This window comes from Harpia harpyja, chromosome 3, assembly GCF_026419915.1.
Source record: "Harpia harpyja isolate bHarHar1 chromosome 3, bHarHar1 primary haplotype, whole genome shotgun sequence".
Taxonomy (NCBI): domain Eukaryota; kingdom Metazoa; phylum Chordata; class Aves; order Accipitriformes; family Accipitridae; genus Harpia; species Harpia harpyja.
In genome coordinates this window covers 66,125,364-66,150,038 of record NC_068942.1, presented here as the reverse complement: position 1 = coordinate 66,150,038, position 24,675 = coordinate 66,125,364, and the positions used below count along the sequence as shown (strand labels likewise).

The 24,675-nt window shown below is 38.4% G+C and overlaps 1 protein-coding gene across 5 annotated transcripts in view; it reads right to left on the bottom strand.

Moving 5' to 3' along the window:
* The window catches only part of PPP4R4 (protein phosphatase 4 regulatory subunit 4), a 71,978-nt gene extending 51,158 nt beyond the window's left edge, over positions 1-20,820 (bottom strand). For all 5 annotated transcript variants that reach the window (XR_008234554.1, XR_008234555.1, XM_052783054.1 and 2 more), the window contains exons 1-2: positions 20,428-20,820; positions 19,856-19,929 (exon numbers count right to left, since the gene is read on the bottom strand). Coding sequence is in view for 3 of the 5 variants with exons in the window: in XM_052783054.1 (XP_052639014.1) it covers positions 19,856-19,929; positions 20,428-20,544 (191 nt within the window). In the remaining 2 variants the exon portion in view is untranslated. The remainder of the gene's footprint in view (positions 1-19,855; positions 19,930-20,427) is intronic.
* Positions 20,821-24,675: the final 3,855 nt, after the last annotated feature.

Here is a 24,675-nt window from a genome sequence, read left to right as displayed (position 1 = left end):
CTTACTGCCTCTGCAACACCAGCTGCTTGCTGCCAGCCGGCGGTACCAGAGCTGGTACTTCTCAAGCACAAGCATAGCACTAAGCCTCTCCCTCTAGCCCCTGCATTTGGTTTTCCTTGTTTTTATTACCCTCATTAAATGAAGTCTACGTTATATTTGGGACTGCCTTGAGACTGGAGCAAATCCTCCCAGAAACTATTTACAAACATACAAAGGACAAAAAAGTGACTGGGAGTAGTCAGCCTGGATTTGTGAAAGGGAAATCATGCCTGACCAACCAGCTTGACAGCCTCCTACAATGAGATGACTGGCTTGGATGGTGGAAGTTGTTTAAACTTATTTTAGCAAGGCTTTTGACATCATCTCCCATAATATCCTCATAGATAAACTGATGAAGTACAAGCTCGATAAATAGAAAGTGATGCGGACTGAAAACTGGCTGAACTATCAAGCTTAAAGGGTTGTGATCAGTGGCAAGGCAGCCAGCTGGAAACCAGCCATGAGTGGTTTACCTCAAGAGTCTACACTGGGGGCAATACTGTTTAACATTTTCATTAATGACCTGGATGATGGGACAGAGCGCAACCTCAGCTAGTATGCAGATGACACAAAACCAAGAGGAGGGGTTGACAGACCAGATGGCTGTGCTGCCTCGACAAGCTAGAGAAACAAACCAACAGGGATCTTACGAAGTTCAACTGTGGGAAATGCAAGTCCTGCAGCTGTGGAGGAATAACCCTGTGCACCAGTACAGGCTGGGGGCCAGCCAACTGCAAAGTAGCTTGGCAGGAGAAGGACCTGGAGGTCCCAGTGGACACCAAGCTGACCAGGAGCCAGCAATGTGTCCTTGTGGCAAAGGCGGCTGACAGCATCCTGGGCTGCACTAGGAAAAGCACCACCAGCAGCTCAAGGGAGGCAATTATTCTTCTCTATTCAGCACAAGAAACTCCTAGACAGACAGCAGCGAGTCCATCAAAGGGTCACTAAAATTATTAAGGGATTAGAGCATCTAATATTTGAGCAGAAGCTTAGACAACAGGGATTTTTAGTCTTGAGAAGAGAAGGCTTGGGAACCTTATTCAGTATGTATAAAATCTGATGTGAGGCAGTAGGGAAGACAGAGGCAGATTCTTCCCAGTGGTGCCCAGTGACAGGACAAGAGGCAATGGGGACAAATTCAATACACAGGCAATTCCACTTAAACCTTAAAAAAAAGTTCTTCTATTCCAGAGTGCTCAAATATTGGAATGAGTTGCCCAGACAGGTGGTAGAGCCTCCATCCTTAGGATTCAAAATCCTGAGTTCAGGACAAGACCCTGAATATACTGCTCTAATTGACACTGGTTTGAGCAGGGAGGTGGACTAGATGATTTCCAGAGGTCCCCTCCCACCACAACTATACTATGATTCTACGATTATATGCAGGGTAGGTGTTTCCAGGTTTGCAAACTTTCAGCAAACTCAGGGCAGACAATATGATTTCTTGTATTTAAAATAACCAACCACTTAAAAATCGATGCTTAAAAATTCGAGTTTAATTTTTAAAACATTTTTAAAAACAGATTCTGCAAAATAAGAACAAAAAAGTTTAAAAAGTCCCTGGGTACTCAATTAGGAACACTTGTATCGGGAAAGGGAATGAAGGACTACAGCTCCTTCTACAGCATGAAGAAAGAAGATTAGTCACTGAGTGTTCCCCAAGAGAATATTACCACAAAAGAGTTTGAAAAAGAGAAGATAGATTTACTTATCTCTCTCTCTCCTTCATTTGCACTAGCCTGCAAAGCACGATGACAGGAGCAGAATACAGCATTGTAAAGAAGACTGAGGTACAATGTTTACCCAAGCTCTAACTAAAGCACTGTGTTTATGAACCAACTTTACCACTGTGGCTAACTGTATCAGTTCAGCAAAAATTATTTGCTAAATAGCCACTGCTGAATCAACCACTGAAGTCCATGCTTTGTGTAACTTTATTTTACAAACCTAGAAGTTTTGATGGATGGCTGCAGGGGATTACAGTGTTAACTCAACACCCGATAAGTGACATTATTTTCAGTGCGAGATTCCAAAATGTTCTGTGTTGGTCTAAATCTTCATTTGTTGAACACAGAAGTAAAAATTTACCAACTCAATAAGTGAGGGATTAGAATAACATGATAAAAAATGAATAAAGTATTCAATAACTAATTAGGTATTAGGAAAAAGAAATTCACAGAGAACATTGTCAAACATTTTAAAAGGGTGCCTGCAGGTTGGGGGATCCCTGGAGACATTCAAAACTTATCTGGACTATGTCTTGAGCAACCTGATCTAACACCAAATTACACTAGACTTGGAAGTTGGCCCTGCTTTGAAAAGGGCATTGGACCAAATGACCTCCAGAGGACCCCAACCACCTAAACTATTCTGTGACTGCAATTTGTAAATCCTAAACTTAATTTCCTATTTGTATAAAAGCTCAGTATCTGACCGGATTTAGCCTATTCAGAGTGATTCAATACCAATTGTCCTTCCAGGATTTCTGTTCTCCTGTACAATATACTGGTTCCCAAGACAAACTAGAAATCCAGATAAGTATTTCTGTCAATAACATAAAAGGGCTTGGCGCATACAACTTCCTTAGAGAATCTTCTCTACTTTTATTGTGAAGATTTTTATATAGCAATCTTTCCTATGCAGATGGGTAGACACTGACTTAAAATTTATTAAACTGCTTTCTACGTACTAGTCTTGCTAAGTAAAGACTAACCCTTTTACAAGTGTTATTTTTTAATTTTGTCTTTGCTTGTAGAATTTCAGGGTTTTGGTAACAAAAAGGGGAAAAAATTCTAGAATGTAGAAAAATGTCTTGAAATCACAAATATTGCTGAGAGATTTTAACACTAATTTTCAATTAATTTCAAGGTGAATACTCCTTTGATAAAATACAATCTGGTATCTTCTGTAAAAGTACAGTCCTTTCTTAACACCAGTGTAAAGCAGTAATTTTCCTTTTATTTATGTTATGTATGCTTACATTTTAAGTATACTTCTGTAAACATAAATTATATAACAGGAGTGTCTGAACATCTATTTGACATATATTGTAATAAGTATATTATAAACAGACCCAGTCCCATGGAAGGATCTGTCATTTCATTAAAATAACTTCCTTTAAGAGCCTCAGCTGAACGAAGACTGAGAAGCATGAGCTGCACAAATATTAACACAGTCTTGAAACTAAATATTACAAGGGAGATTTTATAGACCATAAGTGCTGTACAAAATTGTTTGTACATTATCCTCTACTATGTTGCAAATGACAAATAAAAGTATCTGGAATCAAAGTGATGTTTTATCTGCTAATTTGCCCTAGGATTTGAAACTGCAAAGAGACACAGGATATTTGGGATATATTTTTAAAACCAGATATCTAATGTATCAAACTGCTTACATTTCTGGCATTATACAGTAACTGCTAAAAGAAGAGGCTTCCTTCTCAAAAAAAGCTAGTACAAGAATTTAAAAAACATTACTCATTTAGACACACACATATACATAATTACAGATCTATGCATCATATTAACTATTTTATATATTATAATCAATCTTATGTATTAAAATACAATATTGGGTCTCCTAAGCTGTATGATGCACTTTCTTCACTGTCAGAACACCTTTTGAAGACCACAGTTAGCTAGGCACCATATGTAACAACCTCAAAACTAATTTAAATTGTCCTGGATGCCAGTGGCCTTTTTCTGTATGTATTAATACACTATAACATTTATGTATGTAAGCCTTCATATATACAAAATTCATGATAATATCTAAGATTCTGGAATAGGGATATAAACCAGACTGCACTAAGTCCAAGACTGTGATGGGGCCAAAGAAGCATTAACCAGCTTTGTCCTTTAACCCTTCCCTCCCTCCCTCCCTCTGTTACCCATCTAGCCAGAGCAAATAAAGAGAAGAAACTTTATTTTCAGGCTTCTAAAATTTTGCTGAAAATAAGATAGAATAAAATGAATCTGAAAAAGTAACACCTGGTTAACATCTATTTTCAAGAAGTCAGAAGTCCTGATAATATCACAGTATGAACATCTCCTTGCAACTGACACTGTAACCCTTTTCTATTAAAATCTCATTTGCAAAACTACTTTTTCATCCTGATCTTCTACTTCAGGTATGTTCGATCATGGTCATTTTACAGCACATCTGAATAGAATCTACATGATCTATATACTAAAAAAAGAAGAAATTAATCTGATCTTAGTACATATCTGAGCATGCACCACTACACAAGAAACTCCTAGTGCAATTAAAGTAAGAATGGAAAACCCAGATTCAGCTGCACAGTAGTTTTGTATTCATAGTAACTGTTTACCAGGATCAGTTTGGTCAACTGAAGTTTCTTATTTCTGTTTGCTTGCTGAACAACTGTCAAAGAGAGAATGGATTTATAATTTATACAAATACGCCCTTCTGTGCCTGAGCCAAAACAAATGTACTATAATGACACAATAACTTCATTCTTCCTAATATCATCAGTTTCTGTGAGTTTAGACACTAATTGCTATGAGGAAACATTAAGCTTTTCTCACTTGAATTTAAAGAAAAGTTTCAAGAATATAAAAAGTGCCTCAAAGGAACACATTTTTCCTCTCAAATATCACCCTAGTATCAACATTACTATCTCCGAGAAGATAAGTGTTTCCTCTTCCTTAGGTGACTTATAACACATATTGCATTTTGTATGGTCTCTGGGTAGAATTAATCTTGGTGTTTTTTATTTTGAGTCTAAATTTGAAAAGTAAAACCAGTCTTTTCACTCCAAGATCAAGATAATGCCATTTCCAATTCCTAGGTGATATAACAAAAACAAGCTAGTAGCTGATATTATTTTTCCCTCTACCCAGTCCTCATTCACTGACTCAATTTATAATTTTCATTTTCAACAAGATTTGTAATTTCACAGCATGCATTATGTGATATAAGAAGTCTTCTGAAAAAGTACAAGGCCTGTAATTTTTCTACACAGAAAGTGAGAAAAAGAAAAATCACAGATGCTAACCAAATTCTAGAAGGGTAAATTACTTCTGCTGACCTAAATTTATCTTATAGTCTAATTTAGACACAGGATCTCTTTTCATTCTCCAGTCTTATTTGTTGCATCAGTATATTTCATCCACAGAGTCAGCTATTTGTGGCATCAGAGATGAACACTTCAAATGATCTAAGAACTACTAAAATCTACTTACAGTCTTCTTCAACTCATGGGTCTTATAAGTGTGGGGCATTGTACACAATAGATCCAAAACACTTCATTACTTACCTGTGTTTCTTTCTATCATGCATTCTCATCCTTCCTGACCACAACATATTCCATCTTGTATCAATTCATGGGGTTTTTTGTTTTTTTCACAGCAACACCAACTAATACTTGTCGAAGTTGATGAGAATCTTCTCAGAAATATTTAAAGGTTCTTGATCCAGAAAGCAGTATCTGTACACTTCAACACTTCAACCTCTCCTTTAGAAGATGGACTTGCAGGTCTAAAAAAATTGCCTATTTTTTCAAGACACATTGACTAGTCCAATGGAAGATATCACTTACCTTCACATCATCCTGTGTTATGAGACTCTTGAATCATTTATTCAAAACTGAACTATGCTATACTAATTCCATTAGGAAGTCCACTGTATACCATTAGGAAAAGCACATTAAAGGTTAGGAACACAACTGTTACTGGTCTATATGTCTCTATCTGCATTGCTTCATAAAAAAGCCTTTTCTGTATAAGCAAGAGTTTGTTTTATATTGAAGACCATGGCAAAAGCCTGAAATAACAATAACCTTCTAAAGATTTAAAAGTACAAGTAGGACTTCTGAGCCATCTTCCAAAAAATTCACACTTTTTAGAATAGGCTTATAAGATCCAGAACAACAAAATCTAAGTTGCTGCATCAACCACTATAACATAGACAAATGGTATATAAAACATACTTTGTACATGAGTTGACCACCCATTTTCAAAATCACACAGACTGGATCAAAAGAAAATGCAAATGTAAAAGACCAGTAGAGATGTTGTAAAGAACACTGAGTACGGAATGAACGAAAGTACAGTGTATGAGTACAATGAATGAAAAGCCACAAGGAAAAGAAAAATAAAAAAGAGTAAAGAGATTGAATCCAAGGGTTTGAAGCCATTGCTCAGAGCATTTTCCCTCATACGCAAGAGAAATATATCTATAGAGATATTGTAAGTAGATGGATACATGTTGAGCCTACAAGAAAGCCAGAGACGGACTTTTTATAAGGGCACGTAGTGATAGGACAAGGGGTAATGGCTTTAAACTGAAAGAGGGTAGATTTAGATTAGATGTAAGGAGGAAGTTCTTCACTGTGAGGGTGGTGAGGCACTGGAACAGGTTGCCCAGAGAAGCTGTGGATGCCCCATCCCTGGAAGTGTTCAAGGCCAGGCTGGATGGGGCTTTGAGCAACCTGGTCTAGTGGAAGGTGTCCCTGCCCATGGCAGGGGGGCTGGAACTAGATGATCTTGAAGGTCCCTTCTGACCCAAACCATTCTATGATTCTATGATATATAATAACATAAGCTGAGCTCTTGTTTCAATTTGAAAAATATGGGAGTAAAATTGAGCACTGAAAAATACATCTGAAATTTTAGAAACTCTTTTGAAGCTTTAGCTGTAGAAGCAGTTCTTTTTTCCCAACCAAGGAAATCTGACTGTGACCTCAGGAGGACTTCAAACAGTTAACACTAAATTTCTACCAAATTATTGTTGTCATACGCAAAGGGCCTGGTGACTCAAAAGAAAAAAATAATTAGAAAACAAACACAAAACTGTGAACTTACTCCTCATATAAGCTAGCTTTTAGACAGCTCAGAAGTGGAGAGCCTTGCTTGTTCGCCTTCTGTTCATTATTCAAATATTTTCAAGTAGTATCGGACATCTACTTCAGACTGAAGCAGTTACATGCATCAGCAATACAATGTCAAACAGCTAACTCTAGTGTTGCATTCTCACCCATCAGAAGCAACCATAGATCAAAGGCAGCTTTCTGAGGTAAACATGCAAATAACTAAAAATTACTTCAATTCCAAGCTGTTGCTGATTCACATTCTGTCAAACAAAAAGTGCTTTACTTGATTCATGTTCACTTTGGAAAGTAGGATGAAATTCGGCTACTTAATTAAAATGAAGAAAGAGTCAGAGCTATGTCTCAGAAATATATGAGATTTGTTCCATTGATGACATACAGCTTGGAGTGGACAGATAATCAAACCGGATAATACAATTAACATAACAAACAAATAGAAGTGATGACACAAGTCTTGCAAATTTCCAGTTCTCTGGCAGAATCATTTCAAACAGTAGATAAAAATGAGTATTATACATACAGATAATTCATCTGTATTTACATTCCCGTTAAAATCATTATGAGCACACCATCAGAATCCTCCTGCCTACCCAACTAGGTTTAGGTAATTATAATCCCAATAACGTTCCCTACCTTCAAAATCACTACAATGATCTTAAACAGCCTTTTGTTAAGACTATTTTTTCCTCACATACTCATATTTTGAATTATTTCTAACGGTACAATTATCCCAAAAAGAGTTTGACATTCTGCAATGGAAAGAATAAATAAAGCATTTACCAGTAATTCCACCCACATTTACTAAAATTAGTTCAGAATCATCTCTGGAAGAAGAGAGTATCTCTTTCCTTCAAATGCGTGTCAAATATGCTCAACTGCATAGATCCTTCACAGCATACCAGCGTTAACCACCAGAATATCTGGCTTATCTATTTACTATGTTAGTATCAAGCAAAAGTAACATGGAAAAAGAAAAATTACAGTGAAAGGCAACTATTGATACAATACCATTTGCACACGGCTTCCCCCCCCCGGTTTCTTTGTTACTGAAAATGAACAAAATTAACAGACCACTAAAAAGTGTGAGACAGTAAATTTTTAGTCTAAACTCATTGCACAATATTAACACAATTTGCATGAATAATACTTTTATTAGGTATCCGATATGGCATCCATGCAAATGGATATCTACAGGTAGAATTTACCTTAAAAACAGCATACAGTGCTTAGAATATCAATGTTATTTCAGTGCATCAAGAACTCCAGACTTTTTTTTACAAGTACCACAGGGCCAACATAGTCTTTACAGGTGTCACATAAACCGTCTCCACTGGTATTCAGTGTGTAGTCTCCTGAAGACAACGAGCTTAAGGCAAACCCTCAGTCATAGGGATGATGGCAAAGAAAGGGAAAATAAGATGTATGCACTTACAAGGGAAGGAATAGCATTTGGGAAAAAATAAAAACAGACTTCTGCATGTTAAGACTCAAAAAGGGAGAGCAATAGAATAAAAAAAATACCTAGTTCTTGCATCCTTCACCAAAAAGCAGGTAAAGTGAGTCATGAACACCTCAAATGACCTAACAAGTACTAAAATCTACTTAGATTCTTCTTCAGTTCATGGGTCTTACAGATGTGGGGCATTATACACAATAAATCCAAAAGCTGCCACTTTGCAATTATTCATTTAAAAAAAAAAAAAATCGTCTTCACTTAATCAGGAAGTAAGATGAGGCACTGGAAAAGAAAGTACTCAAAGCCTTCAGAATTGGCAATAAATAAGTAAGATACAAAGATCTGGATATTAATTTTATTGATCTATCTACTCTCTAACACATCACTTTCAAACAGGTGGGACAGTTTAAGTGATCAAAGCATAAGTGTATTTATCTGCCCTTAAGAGTTGATTTTTCCATACCAGTATGCACCTAATCATTTATTACAAACTCATGGTGCAAGTATTTTCTTTGTGTGTAATACAACAGGCATGCAATGTTCAAAAGAAGTTACAAGTAACTGTCAAAATGCACCTACAGTTGGCCTTACATGGTGATAAGAGGAAATAGACATACTCTTGGGCTAAAACCTGTACTAAAGAAGCAGGTTAATTTTAAGTAGTCATCATTCTTTTCTGCATTGATTTAGTGGTTAGCACTTGATGCAGTTGTAAAAAGCAAAAATAAAAATAAATCTTGCCCTGAAGACTATACCCTAAATAACTTCTAGCTCCCAAAGTGGCAGAGAAATAGGTATACTAATCCTGAGCTTTTAAATGAAATTACATAAAGGAGATTAACTGTTTATAATAGAAGAATTTTGGTGCAAGCAGCAATGAAGCAGTGACTCATGTTTTGCTATTTAATATGGACATAAATCCTCCTCCTCAAAAAGCTCAGTTACAATTTCAGCAGTGAAAATGGCATCTTTTCTGTTTCTCCCTTTAAAGCCAGCATTTTTATCTCCAGGCCTGCACAACAATGTAAGTACTATTACCATGTAAATATGTATATTAAAGCAGATGCCCTTCACATTTCTATTTTACATACGTTTATTCTGTCAGAGACAATACAATCAATTCATATTTGCAACAAAAACATAGTTAGCATTTTTAAAGCATTTCCTTACTGTCCCTAGTCTAGCCTTCTCAATATACTCTTGGTAACAGAAGTTACCAAGCAATTTCACTGGGAGGGGTGGGGGAAGAAAAAAAGAAAGGAGGGGGAAAAAAAAAAAAACCAACAAAAAAGAAAGTCTATACTACTTTGGAAAGTCAGACCACAAGCTGGCCAGCTGCGCTTCTCAGGCAGCACAGGCAAACAGTAAATCATCACATTTTGCAGACATAACCCCTTGCAAGCAAAATGTATTGGTATTACTGAGTGCAACAACGCTTCTCCTACTGTACAGCTCTGTTTATATCAGTTATCAATACTTCCACCCAGCTTGAATCCAACTTTCCTGTTCTTCTCCAACTGGTAAAGACAAATGTGTTGGAGTTACACAGGCAGCCTTGAACAACTTCTATCTATCTTAGCATAAACTGATGGCTCCAGTGTTTAGTGTTGTTCTTTGTTGTTCAACAATAGTCATCGGCGGGGAAAAGCTAACTGATACCTACCCTAATTCACTGATTTTACTTCAAGAAATGTGGACTCAAAGCTTTTACTAGGGGAATAACTGACAATTTGTACACAAAGCTATTCTCATAAGCAAAAAAACCAGTCACATAATTGACAATTTGTACATAAAGCTATTCTCATTAGCAAAAAAACAGAGGCTACAGGACTTTCTGCTTATACCCTTCCTCATGCTCCTGGACTGCCACAGAAAACTGTGGCAACTTTTGCAATTTTATTCAAAGTTACAGTGCATTGTCATTTAAAAAAAATAAAAATTAATTATATCATTCCGATTTAAGATACACTGGGGAAAGAAAAAAAATTCTTACTTTTTTTTCACAATCAAGTGGAAGATTTAAGTTTAAAAACCTATGAGGAAAATGCTTTAGGAAAAAAATGTCTGTACTGATCTACTTGCAAAGTCAGAATTCTCTTAAACTGGATGATTATTGAAAAATAGATAAGGACAAGAATGAATAAATTACTTTTTTCCCCCTCCATTAGAAAGAATGTAAGACTATGCTCTTTGAGGCTTCAGTCTTTCTTCATCATTATACATTATTTTGACTTAGTGATGCTGGTCAACTTTATTTATATAATCTTACAGAAAACATAAATTTAAAAAAAATGTCAGAAGACCTACAAATACCTTCCTGGCTACTCTAAGTAGATAAAGTCAATAAAACAAGACCCCTAGTTATTATACTCAGCTTGGATTCATACACACTTACAATGATGCAATTCCATTCATGTCAGTTCATCTATCTCTGCTTACACACAGTCTGAATCTGACTTACTTATGCTATAGTAAATTTAGGAACAGTGGAACAACAGGAAAGTAGGAATTAGAGAAACACTGGGACTAAAATCACACTGTAGCATGTTTCTGTAAACAAAGAGTGTAATTTTGGAATTATACAATGACTAAGAAGTATTGTCTATCCATAGAGTCTGTTAGGAAAGGTGTAGGTATCTAAAATCCATTAATATGTAAGGGGTAGATGGGCAAGATGTTAACTATTGTTGGAAACAAGTTCAAGAAAGCATAGCAATTCCCCTCAGTCCTGCTGTGAATTGATAGTACTGACAAGGAGTGACTCAGCTAATCTGCACGAGAGCTGCGCACATTCTCAGAACCCACAGCCACACAACATGGAATAAAGAAAACTGATCCTGAAACAACCACTACCAAGATACAGAGGAATATATCCAGAGCCTGATACTTTTATTCCTTAACATTAACCCCTCATAGGGTAATGCTTCGCAAAAAGAAACATGCAGAAACATTTATCTGAATGCAAAAGAAGCTAAAAGGAAGAATTCAAATAAGAATAACTGCATCATCAGGAGTCCATTCAAATAATAAAAAGGATATGAAATATCTGTTACATTTTCCTGCTTGTATAAAAGTATCAGCCAGAGGCAATAAAGCATGCCTCAGACAAATGTATCTAAGAGATCTAGCAGAAGTTTCCAAGTGGTTCTTTGTCTCTTTTCTCATTCTGTTTTATTATGACTCATAAAGCAGAAAGACATTTTTCTTCTGTAGACAGGGGCATTCATCTGATAGGCTACAGGGAATTAACATTCAATGGGAAAGACTCCATCTTGTCAAAATGTGTCTCCATGAGACCAGCAAGGTTATTCGTGGAGAGAGGAGTGATTTTAAGAACTGCAGTGAATGTGATAGCCATGTAAAACTAGTTTTAACAGACTGAGGCGTAAAAGTTAGAGAACCCTTATTTTCAAAGCCTACAAAGAATACTGTTATTGTTCAGACTAGAAAGACCCATACACAACCTGATCTAGGAAGGTAATTATACATCGGGGGGCAGGGGGGGAGGAGGGAGGAATCGAGATGTAAGAATGCCAGTGATGTTAATTCTCAAAGCGTGACTTTCGAGAACAACTCAGTTACATCACTATCATGTTCAAATGAAAACATTCTTGCTACTTTTGCATCACTAGCCTATCTTTAAAAATCTTTCCCTGAGGGCATAACTCTGTCCGTGGCTAGAGATGCCACTTGTGGCATCAGTTTTGGAATCTGAAGCAACCTTCTTTTTCAGGCACAGAGTCCTATAACTGTGTATAATTTAAACAGTTGGTTCTTTAGCAGGTTTTGCCAGACTATGTCTGTAGAAACCCCCGCTATTGAATTCACTTCCAATTTCTTTTTCAGTTTGTCTTCAAGACCTAAAGAGAACTTTTCTTACACAAAAATCTGCCCCTGAAAGATTAAATAAGATACCCCTACCAAAGTAGGAGAACTTCTCAATGAATAATGGAGACCTCCTTGAACTATTTAGTCTCAAGAACTGTCTACATTCCCATTCTGTTTTCCCAGTGTAAAAATTTCTGTTTAAGTGATGAAACAACCCTGGTTTCTTTCCTGCGACATAAAGCTTTGGGCTCTAAGGCTTGACAAAGATCCAGTGTAACATTACCACAGTATTGGCATTTAGACTACCAGCTGGTGGAACAAAGACAAAAACATTAATATTACTAAAGTTAACTCTAAAAATAGCTAAATAAAACACTTCTGCAAGTATACCCTAGAGAACAGGATTCATTTTAAATCTCAATGAAGCTATTTCTTGACTCATTCCAAATTATTCCTGTCATAGCATATCAGCTGAGGCACAGACACAGGCCCAAGCCTGCAGTCCTAGTTCCTGAAGTCCTAGTTCCTGAAGTCCTTAAATTATAATCAGAATTTCACCTCAGTAGAACAACTTACCTTCACACAAAGTTTACAAAGTGCAGCAATGTGAACCAATACATAATGGAGTGTTATCTGCCTCGCTTTGTGGAGATTCTAAAAGAGCTCTGAATGTAAAAAATATGTGGGGTATCAGCAATAAGAATCACGGTTCTGAAAAGCCTCAAAGTACTCAGATTTTTGGGACAGGTAATGGTGCATGCTACTATCCTGATACTCACAAAACTGAAATTTCTGCTACTGCTTTTAGGGGAAGAGTAGCTGGGCCAGTACTAACTACTGCTGCTTCTCTCTGTCAGCGACAAATGAAGTAGAGCAGAGTGCAGGGCCATGGAAGCATCACGCCATGACATATGAAGGGCTCCCTATGCCTACAACAAAGTAGTCCTCAAAACACCAGAAGGAGTTTGCAAGAAAATCTGCTAGGTGCTTGTTTCAGTCACTAGCATATAACAGTCATTATATTACAGGGCACCCATCATGTGAAAGTGTTCTCAGACTTGCCATAAACGGACAGCTTGACCTACTCTTTGAAGAGTTTGTACCTTTGATATATTCTAACACAAAACACTGTATTTTCCCATCTACATCCTCATGCAGTTTCCACTGGATGCATCTCCAGGTCCTGACATAAACTAGTACAATACTATTATCTCTTGCCAAATCAGGCAAAGGATACAAACATAAGTTAGTAGTATTGAACAATCATGAGGATAAAAGCTCCTTAGAAGTACAAAATGTTGTTATAAACACTTGGAGCTTTCTAAGGAAGGTGATATAAAGAACTATTATACTTACACATTAATTATGTGCCATCTCAAAATGAACCGTGCAGCTCTTAAAGTTATTTATTAAATGCCAGTGCTCATCTAAACAAAAACAAAACAAACTCAGTCTCCTGCTGGGCAACATGCTATTCCTGTATGGGATCTGTCATGTAGAAAGAAACATTGTAAATATTTAGCTGGATATTCCTATGTAGATCTTTTCTAGGAGAGCATGATAAGGTTTTCCCAGGGCAACAGAACAATTTTTAGAAGTTAAGAAAACCTGCAGTTCTTTCAATTGTGTTTACTATTAGAAAAGGCATCCATACAGCTACCTAGTTTCTCCTTATTGTGTCATGCACAAAGATGCTCTGAAACATAAATTGACATCTCCAGAGGAGAATCTGACAATGCGTAAGGAAGAGCTACCACTGATCTCAGACATCGCAGTTCTCATGTAGACTTATAGAAGTCCATTTAATGTCAAAAGGCTCATTAAATACAGTAGAGCTGATACTTTATACTCTAATCGTTTCAACCAGTACTTGACTTCACAGATTCAAAGTGTAGATTCAAGATTAGTGTAACCTGAACTAAACCTGTTCTGCTCTTGATGGGAGAGTGATACACCAGCTGTAACTTCTTCTCTGTTCATGCTCCTGCTTACAGTAGCGTGAGCACTCATGCAGTTGCACATTTTGTGGAAGCAAGTACGTGAAAAATTTGTTAGAATTGGCATCAGTTCTGTTATCTGACCGAGACTGCATGGCTGCAATAGCATCAGTGCTGTCACACAAAATTTATCATTAACATGCAGTCATGTAAGGAAAGGAGAGAAGAGCTACTCTTTCTGATATAGGAAGAGCTTCATTCAGCTTAACTTGACTGTGAAACTATACACCAGGAAACCTTAGCTCCATGAAAACCATAAGCCAGCCAAATGTAGCACTAAGTCTCAAAGCTATTTCACCCACTCCCAAGCACTGTTCCCATGCTGCTACCCAATTCTTTTGTGTTGGCACAGGGTTTTTTTTCAGGTGCACAGAGTCCTGGATCACACAGTTGATCTGTTTTAAAATTAACCATTATTTTCATGGTTTGTCTCAGAAAAATTCCCCAATGTGCTGTGCAGGCACAAGGGCAAACATAGTGCAAACGCTAGCATGGGGAGAGGACTGGCACTGCCGTCATCTTCCTGAACTGACTGTGGCCTGAGTAAGAAAACTGAAATGAAGATTTTTCTCCCTCCTCCTCCTCTTTTTTTTTTTTTCTTTTTTGAGGTTTCTCAGAGCACTGTATTATCTCTGCTCTGTATATTTACAGCTGGTTCCTCAGCTGTAGTTTTAACTGAGCAAATATGATCAACAGAAATATTTGCACAAATCTAAATTTTAATAAAAACTATGTGACTTAGCATCATTTCAGAAGACTACAGGTACACCTTTCACTTTAAGGTGAAAGAATCAATTTCATATACATTAATTTATTTGCATAACATTGTCAAGGTCAAGCAACTAATTCATCCATCCAGCTAAGTGAATCAGGAATGAAACTTTTATAAATTTAAGTTGTAGTTTACAAAATAAAAGGAGAAAAAAAAAAAAAGACTGAAGAAATACTTTTTACATTAGTATTTACAGCTTGCCAGTGTAGTTGGAAGAATTACTTTCCAATGTGCTTAGCGTGACAGCTGGATCTTTCAGTATACTACGTATGTATCAGGACCATAAATTCAGAAGCTGTGTAACTGGAATAGAGAAGACAGTTCTCATGATTATGTAACACAAAAAAATTGACAAAATCTTTATATTAGAAAATCAGCTCCTAAAGTTACATTTAAATGAAAGCTTTCATTTAAATTCAAGGGTGAGTTGCCTGCACCTACAGAGAAAAGAAGATCTCCAAAACTAGCATGATGAAGACTAAAAACTAGAAGCCAAATAGAAAAAATCTTTTAAACATATACTGTATAAAAAGTTGTTTAGAATTTGAGAATACTCTAGCTAATCAAAGATGGCTACAATAAAGTACGCCTTTTTGGTTTCGGGGGGTTTTTTTTGAGACTTGCTAAGTTTATTGGCATTGAATTCTTTCCAATCTAGATAAAGTTTCTATTGTGTCTTCAAAAAGTGTACTAAATGTTATGGAGGGGGATTGTGTTGTTTTCTAAAATGAGAGATAGGATCACTCCAAAACCAAAGTACGGTATGTTCCCAAAAGGGTGAATAATCCAATCCTCCACCTTGATAACTCATTATTATCCTGTTATTTTGAGTATGACAGAAATGTCAAGGCCTGGAAGCTTTAACACTAATAAACAAAAAGTAGCTGAATACAAAATAATACAGTACACACAACTATGTAAAATCCCATGGGAAATCTATCAGAAGAGTCCTCAGAAAACAAACCGTGCTACAGCGTGCATGCCAGTAAGCATCCTTGTATCCAAACCAGATTCACATTGGGCAAAGAATAAGTATTTTGCTACTGGCTGCATGCCATAAAAGGGTAAGCTACAGTAAGACAAATAAAAATAAGTAATAACCTCAATTGAACATCAGCAAACATGGAAACTAAGACTACAGGCAAAAGTTCATAGCAGGAATAAAAATTACTGTCCCTGAGCTGCTTATTGCCACTGTCCTGCTAGAGGTCACAACGCCCTGAAGTGGAATGCAAACTATTCAGTCACTTTGGTGTAAAGCCTGGCAAGTTGTCTTAATCTGCTGATGGTTTTATGATAAGCTATCAATCTTGACACCAACATGGTTGAGATGCACATAGCTATTTGGCTCTCCTTGTTCTTCTGTTGGGCCAGCAACATCCAAAATACAGTCAGAATACAACCCTTCAGTGATTCCAGTTAGACCCTCCGGAAACCCCCAAGCACTCAGGCTGAAGTTCTAAAACATAGATACTAGACACTCGGATGCCTCTCCCTCTTTAGGCACCTAAACCCATTTGATTTCCATGGCAAGTTCATAAACATCCCTGACAATATGGTCTAAGGAAGCCCAGTCCCTCAACCAGAATCAAGGTTAATTGAGATTACAAAAAATGACAGTCCAATTTGCTACAACATTCTTATTAAATTAGAACTTGCTCAGTCTAACTGCAGAGTGTTACCTAATTAAAACTGAGTACTTCGGGCAACAATGATCTAAAGCTGAAGTTCAACCATGCTTGTGTCATATTAAAGTGACACTGGCCACCAGGAAATCTACCAAGTTCTTTCTTTTTGCTTGCACAACTGTTTCTGTATCCACATGATGAGCCAAGTCAAGAAGCTGATTTAGCCAAAAACTAATCTGACTAAAAATGATCAGCTTTAGCTAGATCATCTTGTCAATCTACATCATTATATAGTTATCTGAAGAACAGTACAGGCAGAAAAGGGGAGACTGCAAGCAAAGTCATCCCCTAAAAATAATAATTAAATATATATAAACACTCGTTAGGATTATCAAAATTACAATTAGCACTTTAGAATGTAAAACCAAACTATGATAGGTAACAATAGAAACCAATTAAAATTAAGCCACATGCCTGTGAAAATGAGGTTTCAAACAGGATTAACGTGTCAATGTACTCACCATGTGCTAAGAGCATTTGTGGACATATATTTATGACATATGAGAAGACAATGAATAGAAATTTACAAAATCTATGACAATACATCATGGCTAAATATAGACAGACGACATTGCAGAAATACAAAATAATCATTAGATGGATATGAATACATGCTAGATGAGCAAAACAAATAACTTTACAACATCAAGAAGTACAACAGCATGCCAGAAACTCCATAGTATTACTGGCAAATGATACAAGAGATGAAAAAAGGGGAATGAACTGATGAAACTGATGAGAGTTGGGAAATTAATACCTCCTCATATACACAGTATAGCAAGAAGCAGTCACAGGAGGGAAAAAAAAAAACCACCACCAAAGCAAACAAAATACATTATTCAGGCACCAAAAACCTCAGACAGTAAAAGGCTGTACTACTCTCTCCAACTGGGATGTCAATGTACCTGCTTTCAGACTACAATAGTAAAACACTTCAGAAGCAGAAATCTAGAAAAAGCAAGAATCTGCTAAACATACAACAACTCTGCATATAAGCAGACCAGAGTATCCAAGTTCAAGGGTGGGGAGGAGAAGTCGGGGCAGGTTTTGGAGGGAAAGGAGAATGCGAAAAGAAAGTGGTTGGGCTTTTTTGTTCTGAATGAAAGCCATTAAAATGCAAGGACTCTTTTTGGACTTTCACAGAAAATAATTACTAAACATTAGCTTTGCTGTATTATACAAAGGTTTCACTCAGTATTAGTCAGCTCCATTGTACTACACAAGCAACACTAAAGATACCCTCCTTACTAAATTAAAAACGTCCAACTTGAAGATTAGGGTTACATATATAAGTGACAATATAAAAGACAATGTGACACAACACTAAGTATTTTGATAATATTTGTAGATATTAAAGGTAAGAAATATGCTCTCTATTATTGTTCTTGCATATTTTTTAATGTATATGGAGATAGCATCATCCTTTTCAAATGGAGCACAACACAGACATTATTAACAATTCATTTCAATCTCACCAAAGCAATTTTTATAGTGGGGTTTTCAGAAAAGGCAGTGTCTTTTCGGATAATATCAAGGGGAGTCCCACATAAGGGACAACCTGAAGGACAGCAAATAATGCATCTGTGTGAGAAACTGAGGCATGAGAAAACCAGACTGTCGTTATTGTCAAACAGGAACAGGCAGGGGTATTGTATCGCAATAGATTTAAAAATGGTAGACAAGCCAAAAATTCATACCTTTGTACATTATATAAACGATACTACCTGTGTTACAGGCAGTTTTTCACCTTTGTTTGCTTATACTCCACTCAGTACAGCGAAGGCAATATACTATTCAATAGCAAAAGCTTCCAGTGGATTATTGTATTAACATACCTGGACAATCACAGCAAGTGATTGCCTTACAAAAAGCTTATCAAGCAGAGATGAAGCTACCTTTCAGCAATGAGGACAATGCAGAGGCAAAAATGAAAACTTCATCACAAGGAAAACAATAATATGTCCCCAGAACAGCTGTCAAGTAGAGAGAAAGCAGATGAAGATGTCAGGAGAAGTTCAAGGCCACGTTGAAAAGCAATTAGTAAGATTAAAGATATGAAGTGGAACCTTTTACCCTTTAACGAGGCAATGATCCAGTAAAGACATACTGCTGGAAGCATGATCTTTAATTGGGAAAAGAGCAAAGAAATTTGCTGCCACACAGGGAAAGAAAAAAAAGAGGCAACTGTGCTGATTGCTATGAGGTAAAAACCAAAATTGATATGCATCCTTTGGAATGATATGCACCACATGCAAACTGTTTCTTGTGAATTTCCCTAGAGTCAACAGACTGCTTTTGATCACAGGCACTATTAGCAAAGCAAGTTTTAAAATCCACTATTTAACAAAGTTCGACATTAAAAGAAACATAAACAAAATTCAGTATCAAAAGTAGTATCAGTGGACAAAAATGCTTACCCAAAAATAATGCCATGCACCCCAAAAAGAGAAAATTAAGGCACTGAGAATATGTACGCTAAACATTGAGGACAGGCATAGACTAGAACAGCACTTAAATTAGCAGAATAAGCAAACTGAGAGGGAGCTGCAGCTGGTTCTCCAATTACTAGGTATTGTTTAAAAATGCATATTGAAATCAAAATCCTTCAGAACATTTATACTCTCAAAGATGACTTACACAACGTTTGAAAGATCTGTATTTTGAACTATCAAAATTTAAGTTATTCAAGTAGTTGCAAGTACTTTAAAGAACAAGAAAGTAAAATGAAAAACCAGATCACAGGGAAGTATTAATATAGTATCTTCTACAGTATTTCCTAAGGACTATAAAACTAATCTCTCAAGTTTTCTCTTCTGAAAACCCAGACATGCACAGTATGCTCAAACAGCTCTGTTATCAGTCTGTGGTAACTGCTCATGCCTTGGAGCGAATATGAGGTTACTGAATGATTGGTGTTATTAATGTTAACAGTTGGGGAATCTTGCAAAATCAACTGCAGGGGAAAAGAAGATTTAAGTACAACCCAGTGTTGGTGAGGGCCATATTAGGAACTCAGAAAAGAAATGTTTATACATGTACGCAGGCATCCTATTAAAAAATTACAGTACCTATTTTTATCTTGCCTATATGTTTAATGTAGCAGAAAGTAAAAAAACTACTACTGAAAGACAGAAAATAAAAGGAGTGAAGAGTGAAGCACTAAAAAATCTGTACGTAAGCATGATGGTCAGCAATGTTTCACAGTAATATTTTAGGAAATACCTGAGTAGATAAACAGCCCTTTCAATATCACTGAGTTCTTCATCAACTGTCAATCTTTCTATTTCTTCTGGTGTCTGTCAAGCGTGAAATAGAGATTATGAGTTTACAATGCCTTACTATTTCATCATTTTAATCTTCTTAAAACAACCCCTTCCTCCCCACATATCCAGGGATAGTTCCACGAGTAATTTGAATTTAATCCTTGAAATCTCTAGCCAACATTTCAAATTCAATCAAATAAATCTTTCACCAGGAAAAGATGAGTGTAACAGAAGTACAGTTCCATGTCAGACACTATCACTATTTATCACTTAAAAGTATAAACAAGTCACATACAAATTAATCTAAAGACCTAAGTTAGTCTGGTTTTTTCCAGCTTAATATTCTTATCCTGAAAATATCAAGACCCTGCTATACAGAATTCGAAACTGTTTATTCCAAAATGACTGAAAACAATTTTTAGCATCCTGGTGCTGTAAAAAATGAACTGCCTATTCAGTTAGCTGTGCATAAATAAAACAGACACGGTTTCAAATGGATGTTCGAGCATCGTTCTATTTTCCAGTATATACCTTCAGGCTCCTGCGCACTGGCCTCTCTATAATAGTTAGTTCCTGCAGGTCTTCTATGTATCCAAATAAGTTGCTCTGACTAAAATCCATTTTGGAGAAGAAGATTATTGGATGCATGTAACAACTCAAGCCTTTGGCAACCGATGCTCTCCCCGCGTCTCACATCGCACTGAAGGAGGCAGGACCGGCACCGCGCAACACCCGCTCCCGGCGCGCCAGCCGCCTGCCTCCTGCCGCCGGGAGGCCGCCGCCGCCGCCAGCAGCCTCGCCTCAGCGCACACACTGCGGCAGCGGCCGCCCGCCGCCGCTCGCCCCCGCCGGGCCTCCTGCCGGGAAACTTTCTCCGCCTGGCCCGGGCGGGCGGGGAGCGGGGCCGGCGCCGGCAGACCCCGGCGCCGGCAGATCCCGGCGCCGGCAGCCCGGCGCAGCCGCTGGTACCTCGGCGGGGGGCAGCTTCGAGCCAAGTTTCCCCTCTTCGCGGGCCGCCCCCGTCCGCGGGGGGGGGGGGGCGCGGGGAGGGATAACGGCAGAACGTCTTCGCGCAGCGCCCGGGCTGCGGAGCCTGCTCCTCACCGGCGGGGCAGGGCGCGGAGCGGAGCGGCACCCCGCCGCCGTGCCCGGGAGCCGCCTCTGCCCTCCCACCCCGGGAGGAGGGACGGTCGCTGTGGTGCAGTGACGCTCCCCGCCCCCGTCCCGCTCCCGCGGCGCAGCCCCTCAGGCGCCCTCCCCGGCAGCGCGGGGGCGAGCGCCACGGCACCCGGGCCGGGCCGGGGCAGCCCCGCAGGGCGCCGGGCCCCGCGGCGGGGCCGCCGCAGCACCGCCGAGCCGGTCGCCGGGGCAACGCGGCGCTACAGCGGCCTCCGCGGGGCAAAACAGCTCCCGAGCGCGGCAATAGCCGAACGCGCGGGGCGCGCCGCCCCCTCCGCGGCCGTGGCCCGCCCGCCGCCTCCCACAGCCCAGCCTGCCCCGGCGGGACGGCCCGGAGTGCTGTGGCCGCCGGCGGGGCTCTTCTTCTACAGCTGTGGCTTCCATGGGCTTTCCCTCCCACAGCTACAGCCTCCCTGAAGCTCCTCTTCCGCTGCTGCGGCCTCCCCCGCGGGGTCCTCGTCCCCCGCTGCCGTCCCCTCAGCTCGGGTAGCGTCCCTTTCCCGCTGCGCTAGGACTCCTCACCGGTGTCCTGCCCTGCTGTCACAGCTATTTCATAGGGGAATTACACGGAAGAAACCTCTAAACACGCTGATTTTAATGAAAAGTGCGACTCGTACCCCAGTGAATGCTTTTATATTAAAAAAAAAACCCAACAAAGAAAAACCTTTGACGTCCTTGGCAGTGAATTAGTTGTGCATCTGCACCAAAGGCATCGCTTCCACTCTTCATAACATGTTATTCTTCACCTTTACTGTCCTTTTCCTTGACTCAGGTTACACACCACTCAGAGCAGGGCGGACTTCAATATGAATATTCTTCCTGCTATGCCTTGGATGCTGTAGGATTTCTCATTCTGCCTCACAGATGAGTACATGGGGGGTGCAAGGCAGAGTATTTATTTCAGAACAAAAGTATGCCATTTTTAGCCCTGACTGATGGACAAATAAGCAGGGAAAAGGCTATCTTTTTAAAAATGTAGTAAGACAGCTTCTTTTGGGGTGGGTTAGTAATGCAAAACGCATGCAGGACAAGAATCGGCACACACGGTTGCGCTTAGCATTTGCTGAGCTAAGTAATTCTCCAGGCCTCAAGACAGTGGCCTTTGCAACGATTATATGGAACACAACTAAACAATCACACCAGAAGTTAAAAAAACCCTGTAAATATTTTATATCAGCTTATTTGAGTGGCTGCAACATTTCGCTATTACTGTGACGTGCCTGCATGACCCAGTAAGTTTTGTTGGTAGAGTATAAAAATAATTCTCAAAATTGTAAGGATTAGATAATACTATGTAGTATATTGCCCAGAATTTGACTGACTTTTATTTTATGATTGGGAAGTACCTCAGCTTTTATTTAGCAAAAACACCCTGTGGTCCTTTGTGTGTTAACTTCTCTGTGTACTAGTTAGACCAAATCCTGTGCTCAGTAGAACAGTAAAAAAATTAAAGCATCTCCATTAATTTCAAATGTACAACAGAATTACTAGCAGAAAAATCTAATCCAAAGTACATATAAATAATTAAACTGTTATGTAACAGAAAACCAAAACCATTTGGAGTTTTCAAGTCATGATGACAAATTAAAATGAGAAATGCTATTTTGAACATCTCCTTTGCATTATCCTTTTAACAAGGGAACATCATCAGACAGCAAATATAATAGTTATAACTGAACCCAAGTCCTCTCAGAATAGTTACCTAGCTTCACAAAGGAAAAAAAAAAAAAAGTTTGTTCTCTTCTCAGATTCAGAACCCTGACATGCAGGCTTCTGCCAATGAGAAGTATGAGGAAAACACAGAAATCACAATCTCAATTAGTTACAAAAAATCCTTTTGCAAGTTCTTTCACAGCGAATTTGTGGTTATTTCACCTTGCAAATAGTTCTCATGAATCTTAAAGATCTTATTAGACCAAAGACATTTTCTTTTGTGTGCCTTGAATTAGGAACTCATTGCAGTTTTCCAATCAGGTATTTCATAACTCAGTTTTAAAGACTGAAGAATGTGGAGTTTAGATATACAATTAGGCTGATTTATCATATTATGTTTTACATAAATTTCATAAGCCACTAAAGAAGAGGGGGTTTTATGAACATGTAAACAGCTCCCTTAATGCCTTTAAAAATCTGTCCTTATAACTCAGTCCAGAAAACACTGTGCAGACATGACTCCCATTAATTTTAAAATCAGTAGATATGTCAAAGAGATCTACAAATATCCTGGAAATGTGAAAAGCAGAATAAAAATAAGATTTTTTTTTTTTTCCTTTAAATTGAATACTGGACCAGAATAAAGATCACAGAAGGAATTAGCTTGCCCAGATTCAATATAAACATATCTCCTTTTGACCCACACATTTGCCAGATAGAAAAAAAAAGAAACAAAAGCTTGCCTATTTTGTTCCAAAACCACATATATAAAAATTAATTCCCTCTGATAGTAAATCCGCAGGCATATTCACCCCAAGTGGTCTGTCATTCTTATCTGTGATGAAAGCCATGCATGACTTCCCTTCCACTGCTGCTCTTTTCAGCTCCTCCCTTTTCCACGACTCTCTTCTCCCAAACAAAGCTCTACTTTCAGCTTCATTCTAACCTTGTCATAGCTATTCTAATAGCATGAAGAGCTATTTCATACTGCTTTTGTGAAATCCAGAGTGAATTAGAACCTCCATTTTAACACAGGAGCTGTGTGAGCTTGCGAAGCCAAAACAGGGCTGATTTTAAATAATCCTTCATTGATGGAGACAACTGCAGAGCATCTGGGAAAATGGCACTCATACCTAGTGGAAGAAGAGAAATAGTGTTTATCCATACCTTCTAAAGCAATAAACTCTAAAGGCAATGCAGACGAAGATAAAAAAAAGACAAAAATAGATGGGAAGACTTTGTACCTGAAGGATTCTTCAGGTACGCTGACTCAACTTAAGGACTCTTGGGTGAAGGGATTTGTCATGTTGCATAGCTGCACAGTTCTCCTTTGCTACCCAGCAGTTAGGTGTCTGCCTTCTGGAAATTGCTCTGAAAAGTTTGCGATTCTTATTTTACCTGTTACACGTTCCCAAAGAATTAACCTGTACAACAAATTATTCACAGAGAAGTTGAAAATTTAGGAATTCTCAGCATTTATTTCAATGCCTGCATCAGCTGGAATATGAAGGAACTGGTTTGGGGGACATAGGAGGACATGCCAAGAAATGCTTTCAGGCAAAATGTGTGCACTCCAGATAAAAAACCAGAATTTCTTGACCAGTGGCTAAATCAGAAAAGGAGGAAAAATTCAGCAGGATATTTTGGGATTATTTGGGGGGGGGGGGGGGAGCAATACATTTTGGGTCAACTTGAAAGTAATGATTTCTTTCCAGGGTGAGTTTTTTGGCTTTTTTTTTTTTAATTTAGACTACTGAAGAGTTTCCATAAAGGCCAAAATTAAATCAAACATTTCATTCTTCATTTCCCCTTTTTTCTGTTAATTTAATGGTCCACAAAAAATAAATAGCCTTTCATAATGTACACTATGTAGATTATGCACTGTGTAATCACAATTCTTCTCAGGACTTGGCACCTAAGCTGTCCAGAAGTTCAGTTCAGTCTGTT